We start from the raw sequence: 13,157 nt of genomic DNA on the forward strand, positions 1-13,157 counted from the left end.
ATTTCAAAATAAAATAATTTCACTGCTTATTTTTTTTTTTTTTTAAGAAATAAGTTTATTCAGCACAACTCATGCCAACATTTCTTTTTTCAACAATTTCAGCTTTTAATGAGACTGTATTTTTTTTTACTGTATCCGGGTTGCACCACATGACAATTAATTAGACGCAGACAAAAAATGAGCGTTACGTCATTGACGTATATATATATATATATATATATATATATATATATATATATATATATATATATATATATATATATATATTTACATACACACACAATGGTATAGATTTAACTTTAAATGGTGCAAAAAGTCCAATTTTTCGCAAGCAATACAAAGACTACTACACAATGCAATGAGAAACAGTCTGTTAAACAATATAGGCTTAATATAATATAATACAGATAAATATTGTAACCTTTTTTCTTTTTTTTTCTTCACATAGTTTTATAAACTTGTGCATTGTATTGCATTTGTTCAATCACATTGTTTCTGTTTTTATTTTTCACACTTAAATTAAAAATGCGAGATTGCAGCACCTCTGCATTTACATTGAATGAATTTTGTTTGCTAGCCCCTCCCACTTCCGCTGCACAGGTGAGCCCTGCGTGACGTCATCGAGCATGAAGGCAGTGTAGTGCGTTTGATATACAAGTTTCCTTCAAAGCTGTGATCACGGTTACAAATATGTGCGGCTTCGGTAAGAATTTAAATATCATTTCCTCTTTTTATTGTAGGTATGAGAATTACCGTTCATTTATAGTTGTGTGTTATATTTACATATATTTCAGTCCAGACACTGCACAGCTATACAGTATTAAAAGTAGTTAAGGAACTGTGTAGACATGTAGGAACAATATTTTGCACAGAAAATTATGTTTTGAAGGCAAGTCAGTGCTGAGCTTTCAAACCAGAAAAAATGCATCATGCTTATTTATAGTATAGTAAACTAAACCAAAAATGTATGAATATCATTGCATTAGTTAACGCAATATCACATAAAGAAAGACATTTTTCAAGCAAAACATTTCAGAAAAATAAGTTTGCTAGATTTTAAATGACTAAACAATATAGGTGTATATATGTTCAAGCATAGTGACACTTTCTGGTTGTCAAGCCAGAGTGGAACAGATCCATAGTAGTTAATGTGGTGAACTACACCATGATGCCACTTGGCTTGATATTTTGTTATTTAATGCAATAGCAGTAAAAAAAAAAAAAAAATTTAAGAGTGTCTTTAGTATCCAAATACTTTTTAGGACCACTGTAGGCTATATATTATATATGAAAGTTGCTTATAGTTTATATATCGATATGTGGCATTTATCTCCCTTATTCCAGACAAACAGAAGGGTCCTGGGAGGCTGATGAAGAAAGGATTTACCCTCATTGTAGTTGGTCATGTTAATTTCATCCTGAGTGCTATTGTTCATGGCAATGTGTTACGACACATTTCCAAACCCAGCAATGAGATTACAACTGAGTATACTATATCAAACATCATCTCTGTTACCTCAGGACTACTGGTGAGTGATTGCACTTAATTTTATTGTGTACCATTTCATTAAGTTAAAGGGATAGTTCTCCCATAAATGAAAGTTCTGTCATTATTTACTCACTCTCATGTCATTCCAAACCCATATGACTTTCTTTATGTGGTACCAAAAAGAGATGTTGGGTAGAATGTGCAGTCTCAGTCACCACTTTCATTGTATGGAAAAAAAGATGGAAGTGAATGATGACTGAGTACAACATTCTGCCTAACATCTCTTTTTTTGCAGGTTTGGAACAACATCAGTTGAGGAAAAGAGGACAGAATTGACATTTTTGTGTGAACTATCACTTTAAGGAAATAAATGATAGCTTATAAATGAATTAAAAGGGTGATTCTCCCCAAATTAAACATCTCTTTCTTAGAGCATCGCAAGTGGAATTGTCGCCATACTGGTGTCCAGGAATATTACCAACTTGAAGCTAGTAAGTAACTGTTTCTGTATTATGATTGAGTATCATAACTCAGGCCTTATCTTAAACTGATTCAAGAGTACAGTAAATACAGTATTGTTTTCCTGTAGTGTTTAATACAGCACTGTTCTTCTGTTTCCTGTAGCACATTGGTCTGTTGGTGAGCTCATGCCTGAATGCCCTGCTCTCGGCAGCATGTTTTGTGGGGCTGCTTTTGGCAATCAGCCTCACCATTTCAGACGACGGGTCCATCCTCATGAAAGGATGCAATTCCACTAACATGCGCGTGAATGCACGTTCTCCGATCATCGTCGACTGCCCTTTCGATGCCACCCGCATCTATGTGAGTATTTCTCCTGCAATACATCACAGCCAAAGTACTGTTGTGGAAATTGTACTTCTAGATGCTTGCAGTGGCAAGAAAATGTATGTGAACCCTTTGGAATTACCTGGATTTATGTATAAATTTGTCTTAAAATCTGGTTTGATCTTCATCCAAGTTAAAATAATGAACAAACACAATCTGTTTTAACTAATTACACAAAATATTGTATTGCTTTTGAATACATCATTCAAACATTCACAGTGTAGGTTGGAAAAAGTATGTGAACCCCTAGGCTAATAACGTCAACAAAAGCTAATTAAAGTCAGGAGTTGGCAAACCTGGCATCCATTTAATGAAACGAAAGTGTGGGTTAGAGCTACTTTGACTTATAAAAAGCAATCAAACATTTGAGTTTGCTATTCACAAGAAGCATCTGATGACGTGGACCATGCCTCTCACAAAGAGATCTCAGAAGACCTACGATCAAGAATTGGTGCTTTTCATAAAGCTGGAAAGGGTTACAAAGTTATCTCGAAGATCTTAGATATTCATCTGTCCACTGTTAGACAAATTGCCTATAAATGGAGACGATTTAGTACTGTGGCTATTCTCCCTAGAAGTGGCCGTCCAGCCAAGATGACTAAAATGGCACACCACAGAATGCTCAGTGAGGTAAAAGACAGATACCGCTAAAGAGTGACAGATAAAGACTTGAAGGAATCATTGGAACTGGTTAACATCTCTGCTCATGAGTCTACTATATGGAAAACAATAAACAGACATGTTGTTCATGGCAGGGCACCACAAAGCCATTGCTTTCCAACAAAAATATTGCCATGCACCTGAAGTTTGCCAAAGACCAGCTTGACACTCCACAACTCTACTACTAAAATTTTTTGTGGACTGTTGAAACTAAGGATGAATTGTTTGGGAAGGATACACAGCACACCATATGGCATAAAAAAGGGCATCGCATACCAACATGAAAAATTAATTCCCAAGTTTATCAAGATATCCTACAGGATAATATCAGGGTGGCTGTGCACCAGCTGAAGCTCGTTGGAAGTTGGGTGATGCAGCAGGACAATGACCTCAAAGTACATCCACTAGAGAATGGCTTCAAAAAAAGAAAATCCACCTTTTGGAGTGGCCCAGTCAGAGACTAGACCTTAAACCAATAGAGATGATGTGGAATGACCTCAAGAGATGAATATGGCTGAGCTGAAGCAGTTCTGTAAGGAAGAATGGTCCAAAATTCCTTCTGAACATTGTGCAGGTCTAATCTGCAGCTACCGGAAAGGCTTGGTTGAGGTTATTGCTGCCCTGGAGGATTGACCAGTTATTAAATCCAAGGGTTCACTTACTTTTCCACTGCACTATGAATGTTTAATGGTATGTGTTCAATAAAGATTATAATGTATAATTATGTTAGTTTAAGCACATCGTGTTTGTCTATACTTGTGACTGATAAAGATGAGATCACATTTTATGACCAATAAAAGCAGAAAACCAGCTAATTCCAAAAGGTTCACATACTTTTTATTGCCACTGTTTAGTCGTTGATGATATGATGAGTGTTTATGATATGTTTTTGAACTGGCACTTAAAATGTACAGTGAAATGAAAACTGCCTTTTTTTGTCTTCAGGACACAACTCTGGAGCTATGGTTCTTCTGTGCTGGGTTTACTGCCGTAGAGGCCACACTGTCTGTGTGGTGTTTTATTGTGGGTCTCACTTTAAGAGGAATCGGACCCTGTGCACATACTTACATCAGAGAGCAGGTAAAATGCTAAAATATTCATGCAAAGGATCCTATTGAATCATATACCCCAGGATTTTCCTGTGGAAACTAACAGGTTATGGAAATAATTCTGAGCTCAAAGCTCTCTAAATGGGGAGTCAAACTAGATTTTTCTGACTGTCTAGTAACCGCCTAGCAACCACCCAGAACACCTTATCAACTGCCTAGTAATGCCTAGCAACTACACAGAACACCTTAGAAACTGTCTATTAACTCCTTGCAAATCACCTAAAACACCACAGTAACTGCCTAGCAGCAACCACCCTTCTGCGGAGAATGAATTGATATCAAATTCTTATAGCTCATTTATATAGACTAGAGGTAGACAGCTATATCAGTTTTACTGATACATCTGTGCCGATAGTTGCTTTTTGGAATGGTTGCCAATAGTTTTTTTTATTCCTCTGTGTTCCTCTGTGGTGGGCGCTGAATGATTTTTACAGTAATTCTCAAACCTGTCCTGGAGGCCCCTCAACAGTAAAAATTTTGGATTTCTCCTCAAGCAAACACACCTGATTCAACTCATCAGCTCATTAATAGAGACTCCAAGACTTAAATTGGGTGTGTCAGAAATGGGCGACATGCAAAATGGCGGGGGGGGTTCTCAGGCCTCCAGGACCGGTTTGAGAACCACTGAGTTAGAACAACTTGGTTGTACTATATTACAATGGCCTCTAGAAATGAAGCCACTTTTGATGGTGGACAGGGGTCGTCATGGGCACTCTGACCACTCTGTGGGCATTAGGAAGCGATGCACTGTGTGTTGTGACACATTCCTCCCGTAATCATTATTAAATCAGTAGACCTTCTGTCGGTTTGGACCAGACAGGATAGCCTTCATTGCCCTCGTGCATCGAAGAGTCTTGGGCTCCCAACACCCTGTCGCCGGTAAGTGGTTTGTCCCTCCTCAGACCACTGTCGGTAGGTACTCACCACTGCTGACCGGGAGCACCCCACAAGCCTTGCTGTTTCAGAGATTCTCTGACCAAGTCGACTGGCCATAACAAATTGGCCCTTGTCAAAGTCGCTCAGGTCTTTACTCTTGCCCATTTCTCCTGCATTCAACACGTTGACTATGAGAACTGATTGTTCGCTTACCCTCTAATCTACCCAGACCTTGACATGTGGTCTTGATAGGAGATAATCAACGTTATTCGCTTCACCTGTGAGTGGTCATAATGTTTTGGGTCATCGTTTTATATATATATATATATATATATATATATATATATATATATATATATATACACAAGGGTGTAGATTTGGCTCGAACATTGGGGGGGTTGCAGCGATAAGCATTTACATGTTTCCACTGATCATGGTATAAATGGGTGGGGGTGTTGTACTAGCATGTGTTGATTATTTTGGGGGTTACCTCCCCCCTGGAATCTATGTCCCTGTTTATATATATCTATATATGAATCCTTAATTTGGTGCATAAAGGCTAAAAAAAAAATTAATGTGGTAAATATAGAGCATTGTAATGGAGCTAAGTCTCTGTCATTTCAAAATTAGAGTCCTGAAATAAGGAAGTGTGTATTCTGGGCTTGTTTATAGTTATGCACAACATTTTTTTCTGGTTATTATTGGTATTTTGGTTGCACAATAAACTGCATCTGGGATTTTGTTCATTAACTATGTCTGTGCCTGTCATAGTAAGGAAAGATTAAGATTTTTTTTTCCTTAACATTCTATAAATCGATTTTTAAAACTATTTGCTGATTATTTGGTTATTGGCCTTTTCCACCACCTTAGTTATCAGTATCGGCAAAATCCACTATCGTTTGACCTCTAATATAGACACCAGAGAGCCATTTATTGCAAGAAAGCTGCTTAAGACACAGTATTGCCGTTCACGTTACATGCACTGTGTATTTAACAGTGGTGGTTTCCCTCTTAAGTAATACACCGGGCAAATGAGCACACATGCGCACTCTTCGAAAACCTATAAGAACACCTCTTGTACGTTTACACTGACGCATAATTCGGAAAGAAAGATAAAGAAGTATCAGCAAAGTCAAATGATGCAGACACCGCAAACTAACAAGAAACTATGCTTCTAACCACAGGTGGAGAGCTGTAGTTCAAACCACACAACTTTACATTGGTATTTGCGAATGTCCGGTGGAACTATGGTTACGGGAAACACCAAATCGATGCACTATGTTTGTAGCGATGGAACTTGCCACCATATAAGGCCCAAAAAACTTCAAAATAACCTTTTAAACTGTTGCATTTTTTTTCAACTGATATGGATGAGAATTTTGTCCAGTTTTGACTTTAAGCCAGCGTTAAGTCAAATTACTTTTGGCTATACAAATGACGTCATTTTAATATTGCCATTTTGTTTCATAACAGCTGGAAGAGGAGGCTCTGGCATCAACAGGAAACACAACTCAAGGCCAACATCTCATTAGACACCATTCTGCCAGCGTTTAGAATTGATATTTATTTTATATTTGAAAATAAGGTGGAACTTTTACATGGCTTTTTGAACACTATTGCATTCAAGTTTATTCAAAGTAATCATACAGATTACAGTTTTCAATAATGTGTATCATTCTAAACTTGTTGTATTAACTGATGGTGATATTAGTTGTAGTCTTTGTAGATGATATGAAGCACTCCAGCACATTAATGTTAATACACTTAATCAGGCAGTATTTGTATTGATATATTTTAAGTTTGCATATTTGAACTTGCATCACTAATCATTGGAACAACAACCAAAAAAACATCATAGTCTATACTGATTGTGGTCTTTCCTATATGCTGACGTGTTTGCAACTCTTGTTTACATCATAACTTTAAACCACTGGCACACACAACTTGTGTGTAATTTTAAAAATATGTTGATGTCTTTTTCAAAAGCAACCATTCAAATCCTTTTTTGAATATAGTATGCTACTATAAATGTAAACAACACTAAATTTAATGTTGTTGTTGTTGTTGTATGGAATGCTTGCACTGTTTGAACTACCTAATGTATCCTGAAGTAAATTCTCTTTAGTTAGTTGTAGCCATCAAAATTCCAGTGTGTCAGTATGCAGGCCAGAGCGCGACGAGTGAGAAGTTAATCTGGGTTGGAATGAATGATGCCGAGTAAATCTCACACTCAGAAATAATCCAGTGTGATGAAAGGATTTAAATAAATATTGACAGAGAGATGTGACTTATACTGTCAAAACAATGCGGGATTTCTCTCTATAAGACACATTGCATTTCACATTATATTTCATTTCAGTGTTCTGTGTGTTTGTTTGAAGAGAGCTGTAATTTTGTTTCATTCTTTCAATGCTGAATAGTGACTCTTTCCTGTCTACATTTCAATGTATTACTTTTTTAATACTATTTTTATGATTGTGTTATTGTTCTCAATGTGCAATTAATTTGAATAAATACTTTTTAATACAACAATCTGATCTAATTTTATTTTCTTAAAGGAGAATTCCAGGTTAACCATGGCACTCTTATGAATTAAAAAGCGTTTATTGTCACATGGCTTAATACAAAAGGTAAAACAGCCTGATTTACCTTTTGTATTAGGCCATGTGATAATAAAGGCTTTTTAATTCATAAGAGTGCCACCATGGTTATCCAGCTTTTTGTTTTTTGGACTATTATGAACCCTTGTCTATAGAGCACCTTAAATTTATACTCCACCCTGGAAGCACACTCTGTTGTGGGACATTGTTTAACAAGTTAAGATCAGTCGACAGCATTTGTGGCATAATGTTGAATACCACAAAAAATTAATATTTGACCAAAATTGAGGTTACAGTAGAAATGAATGGGGCCAATATTTGGAGGGTTTAAAGGCAGAAATATGAAGCTTACTATTTATAAAAGCACTTGCTTTTCTGTTAAAATGTGTGTATTATTTGAGCTGTGAAATTTAAATAATCATTTATGCGGGATTATGGGGTTTGTGCCATTACATCGCCATGGCAACGATTTTATCGCACTTAAATCATGTTAACACACATTGTGGCTGACACGGTGAGTATTTTAACATTCACGGATTGGCCCCATTCACTTCCATTGTAAGTGTCTCACTGTGACTTTTAGGAAAAGTCTAAATGATATTTAGATATATTTAGGAATATTCCTTTTAATGTTTATTGCTAGATGTAACAAAATCGGTCAAACCAGAGTTTTAAAATGTATTTAGACATGACCAAAATGTTGATGCCAAAAGGGCAAACTCATATAAAGTAAATAGAAATTAGAGGTAGTTTGACCTCCTGATCTGGGCGAATAACATTTTCTGTAGGTTAATCACCTCTTTTCACTGACCTTTTGTTATATGAGTTTACAAGAGTTTTATGAGTTTCAAGCCTATTTTGTCCCCTACAGTATATGTGGAGTGCCATTGTTTCCTACACTGACCCTGTTTAATATGTAAGGTCATGGTGTGTTTGCTTGAGGCCCCAGTATGCACATGCTGTTCTCAGTGTTATTGTACAGATGACCTGATTTACTTCACTGCACCTGTTGGATTGCTGGACACTACATCTGCTGTTCACTCAATGCATCCGGCAATGATAAAACCTTAGATATCCACAGCCTAGATTATCAAACTCATAGCTATATGGTTATTGCTTATGCATAATCATTTTATCAAGATATGGACAAAAGCTCAGTTCTTTAAAGCAATAGTTCACCCAAAAATGAAAATTTACTCAACCTCATGCCATTTCAGATGTGTATGACTTTCTGTCTTCTACTGAACACAAATGAAGATTTTTTAGAAGAATATCTCAGTTCTGTTTGCCCTTTCAATGCAAGTGAATGGTGGCCAGACCTTTGAAGCTCAAAAAAGTACATAAAGAAAGTATATAAGTAATCCATACGACTCCAGTAGTTTAATCCATGTCTTCAGAAGTGATATGCAGGTGTGGGTGAGTAACAGGTCAATACTTAAGTCCTTCTTTTTACATTAAATATCCACTTTCACTTTCACAATCACATTCTTCTTCTTTTGTTTTTGGTGATTCACATTCTTTGTGCCTATCACCACCCACTAGGCAGGGAGGAAAATTTATAGTAAAAAAGGACTTAAATATTGATCTGTTTCTTACCCTTTCACATTGCTTCTGAAGACATTGATTTAACCACTGGAGTTTTATGGATTACTTCCATGCTACGTTTATGTGCTTTTTGGAACTTCAAAGTTCCTGCTACCATTCACTTGCATTGTATGGACCTACAGAGCTGAGATATTCTACTATTACAATGAGTCTAAATAATAATTCTCATATGTTGACTCTTACTGTGGATTTTCAATTAAATGCCTATTAAAGTTTCTCAGTATCATTTTTGTTGCGCTGCGTTTTCGGTCTGAACGACCCCTAAGCAGTGCTGGGTGTAATGCATTACAAAGTAATGAATTACTGTAATTAAAATACTTTTTCAATGAAAAAAGTAAGGGATTACTCTTAATTTTTCAGTAATTTACTTACAGTTACCTCTGATGTAACTGCGTTAAATACTGTATAGACTATAGAACAATTCTATATAAAACAATAGTGAATTTAAAATCGAAATGTAACGTCTAATGTTAAAATATATGTTTTCCCATTTAACGCAGCCCCCCTAAATTCTTTGGCCAGCTCATGAATAATTTATTTGATTTTATATGATTTATTTGAAAGAATTACAAGAACAGTTTCATGCCTATCCTGTCTAATGCAATTACTTTTCAGACAGAGTAATTAGTACAGTAATCTAATTACACTGTAAAAAAATGTAATTAGTAGTTAGTAATTAATTACTTTTTTTAGAGTAACTTACCCAACATTGCCCCTAAGGCATTTTAAAGCTATTTTGTAGAAATTGCCTAAGCATACTTTCTTAATTAGCCAAATTCTTGAAAGTAATAGAATTAAATAATTTGTTTTAATGTTCAAACATCTCCAATGCGGCTCAATGGAAGATTCAGATTTTGAGCCTCAAAGCGCCCCCTGGCGGAAGACAACTGTAATGTCTCATCGGAAACGGCTGAAGGTGGGGCGAATCGAGACGCTGCTGTATTGGGGAGGGGGGAGTGAGTTTCGCTGTGAATATGCAAAGCCACCAGCCGTCCTTGACGCTCTACATGTGCACGTTTCGAGTAGTTTACGATAATTTGTATGCATCAGCGTCTCGATCCTCAAACCCGCCGGAGCGACTGTTTTAATGTAACTGAAGGAGGGACTTCAGTGTGTTTTATGATTCTCGTGCTGAAATCAAACCTGCTGCTGCGTGAATCAATCTATGAGAGGAGATAGAGCGCGAGACACGCTGTATTGTGTCATTTGGAGAAAAACCATAGGCTCTGTGCCAGGAAAAGGTAAAGTTTTATATGCATTATTTTGCATGCTTTACTCAGGGGTTTTAGCCCGCATACAGTTATGTTTTGATTAGCTTATATATTTTATATGAACTAAAATGTTAATGTTTCTGTCTGGGAATGCATATTGGTTAACATTCAGACATGAGTATAAAAATATACAGATCTACTAACCCCTATAATGAAATAATTTGAATATGGATGCATTTGACATGTCTGGTGGTGGAGATGCATTAGAATGATTAAACATAGTGATCTGAGTTATGTTTTGATGTTACTGAAATGATACTTTATTGAGATTTTTGGTGGCCTGTTACTGTTTTACTTAGATCGGGGCAGGTTGTGTATTTAGACTCAACACAAATGTGTTATGGTGTAGGGGTGTGTGTTTACACTGGCTCCAGTTAATTCAAATTGAACACAATCAGGATTGAGAGTGAAAAAAATAAATAAAAATAAAATAAATCTAATTCTCATCAGTGACAAAGTTGTGATGTCTGGAAAAAATAATTCTTTTTTTTTTTTTTTTTTTTTTCAGTACAACAAATAAGGTTGTCAGAGGTGATAAAAGTGAGAAATCTTTTTAAAATCAAGATTAAAACACGTGTCAAGTTCATAGAACTGTATCTTTGTGTCCACTGTGATTTCGCATATTTTATAAAAACATTTATAGCATTTTCTGCAAAAATTGATCGACTGACTTTTAAAATGTCATGTGGTGTAACCCAGGGATTTTCAGACTGGGGTCTGGGGACCGCCAGGGGGGCGCAAGGCAGCTAGGGGGTCCACAAAAATTTCAGGGAAAAAGTGTGAAAAATGTTACTGTATTTGATATTATTACTGTTTCAGTGTTATTTTATTCTGCTGACAGCCGTAATTCTTTTGACAGGCAACTGTAAGAAATAAAAACAAATCTGCAGTCATATTTGATATATTATGAAAATATATATATATTTTAAGGGTTGTGTTTCACTATTCTCTGTATAGCTGCTTTGGACCAATATTTATTGTGAAAAACGCTATACAAATAAATTTGAAATGAATTGTCAAAACATTTCTCTTTGGGTTTATACATTTAACCAAAGTAAGTAAATTCTAGAGACTGTTGTGTGTGAAAATCCCAGGAGATCAGCAGTTACAGAAATACTCAAACCAGCCCATCTGGCACCAACAATCATGCCACGGTCCAAATCACTGAGATCACATTTTTTTCCCCATTCTGATGGTTGATGTGAACATTAACTCCTGACCTGTATCTGCATGATTTTATGCACTGCTGCCACACGATTGGCTGATTAGATAATCACATGGATGATTGTTGGTGCCAGACGGGCTGGTTTGAGTATTTCTGTAACTGCTGATCTCCTGGGATCTTCACACACAACAGTCTCTAGAATTTACTCAGAATGATGCCAAAAACAAAAAACATCCAGTGTGTGACAGTTCTGCGGACGGAAACGCCTTGTTGATGAGAGAGGTCAACAGAGAACGGCCAGACTGGTTCAAAATGACAAAGTCTACAGTAACTCAGATAACCGCTCTGTACAATTGTGGTGAGAAGAATGCGGGTTAGCACTGTTTTGGCGGCACGAGGGGGACCTACACAATATTAGGCAGGTGGTTTTAATGTTGTGGTTGATCGGTGTATATTTATATTTTTTGCAAATATCATGAATCTTTAAATCAATAATACCAAGAAGTTTTCTCAGGGTTATTCCAGATGACCAGAACAAAATCTGCCTTTTCATAAAAATGTCAAAATATTGATGTTTTATGATATGACAAAATAATAATGATTGAGGATCTAAAGATCTCTCAGTTTTATAGGTTTTATTTATTTTTTTGTCTCATGACAGCAAAATGGCTACCTACATGTTGGTTACACCACCTGACTTTTCCCCCAAGAAGTTCTGCTTTTAATAAGAATTGTATTTACTGTCTATGGACGGTTGAACCACATGATATTTTTGACACTAAGTCCAGAAAAATAAATAAAATAAAAAATAGCAAAATGACTTTGAACTCAGTAATTGAAAACATGTTCATCATAGTAGAGGTTGTAATTGTTTTGTGTGAATTGCATTTTTAATGTGTTTTTGATTAATTTAATAGATTGGGATAAAAAACGAGCATCACGCCATTGAGCCAAATACTACCTTGATGTATAAATACTCTACAATTAAATGTAGTTTTGCGTCACAGTAATGAGAATTAGAGAAATGTGCTATGTGCTAAGTTTATAATGTTACCCTTATAATGCATTGTTGTTTTTAGTTTGACTGTTATAACAACTGTTTAAAATGTCTTGCCTACTACTAACTGTTTACAAGCTGACAGTCACGTAAGGCTGCTTTGCCAAACAGCAGAACTAATGATATTAACCAGTTTAAGTGGATGTTTTACAAACATTTCTGCTTTTAATGTTGTTTAATATATACATATATATATTTTATATTGACATGTTTTCACAGATATCCAGTAACAGTTGATGGAGCCACTTCCTGCAGTGTTTAAAGGCTCCTTTGAAGACCACCCTGAGGAAACACAATTTGTCAATCATTCTGTAGTCTTGTATGACCCCAAGACGATATCTACAACTGTTGAGGTGTCTGATCAAAGTGTTTACTGACCCAAGACGCAGGTGAAGAAACGGGTATCCACGATGACCATCTGAAAAACAGGAAGGTGATGGGACCAGCGAATCGTACCGGCATTCTTTACACATTGGTGT

At 36.1% G+C, this 13,157-nt stretch overlaps 1 protein-coding gene across 1 annotated transcript; it reads left to right on the forward strand.

Annotated features, from left to right (window-relative positions):
* The first annotated feature begins 610 nt into the window (after positions 1–610).
* On the forward strand, positions 611–7,407 carry LOC127454731 (keratinocyte-associated protein 3-like). Its single transcript, XM_051722103.1, has 6 exons — positions 611–703; positions 1,345–1,529; positions 1,921–1,980; positions 2,114–2,311; positions 3,941–4,075; positions 6,454–7,407. Exons 1-6 carry the CDS (start codon positions 691–693, stop codon positions 6,532–6,534), a joined length of 672 nt encoding a protein of 223 aa, XP_051578063.1. The 5' UTR covers positions 611–690; the 3' UTR covers positions 6,535–7,407.
* Positions 7,408–13,157: the final 5,750 nt, after the last annotated feature.

The sequence above is a fragment of the Myxocyprinus asiaticus genome, chromosome 17, assembly GCF_019703515.2.
Source record: "Myxocyprinus asiaticus isolate MX2 ecotype Aquarium Trade chromosome 17, UBuf_Myxa_2, whole genome shotgun sequence".
NCBI classification, from domain to species: Eukaryota; Metazoa; Chordata; class Actinopteri; order Cypriniformes; family Catostomidae; genus Myxocyprinus; species Myxocyprinus asiaticus.

Bases quoted from the DNA above. Each gene is read 5' to 3' on its own strand.
- LOC127454731 (XM_051722103.1), top strand. The intron at 2,312-3,940 runs GTGAGTATTTCT...TTTTGTCTTCAG, and splicing joins TCGATGCCACCCGCATCTAT to GACACAACTCTGGAGCTATG. The intron at 4,076-6,453 runs GTAAAATGCTAA...GTTTCATAACAG, and splicing joins ATACTTACATCAGAGAGCAG to CTGGAAGAGGAGGCTCTGGC.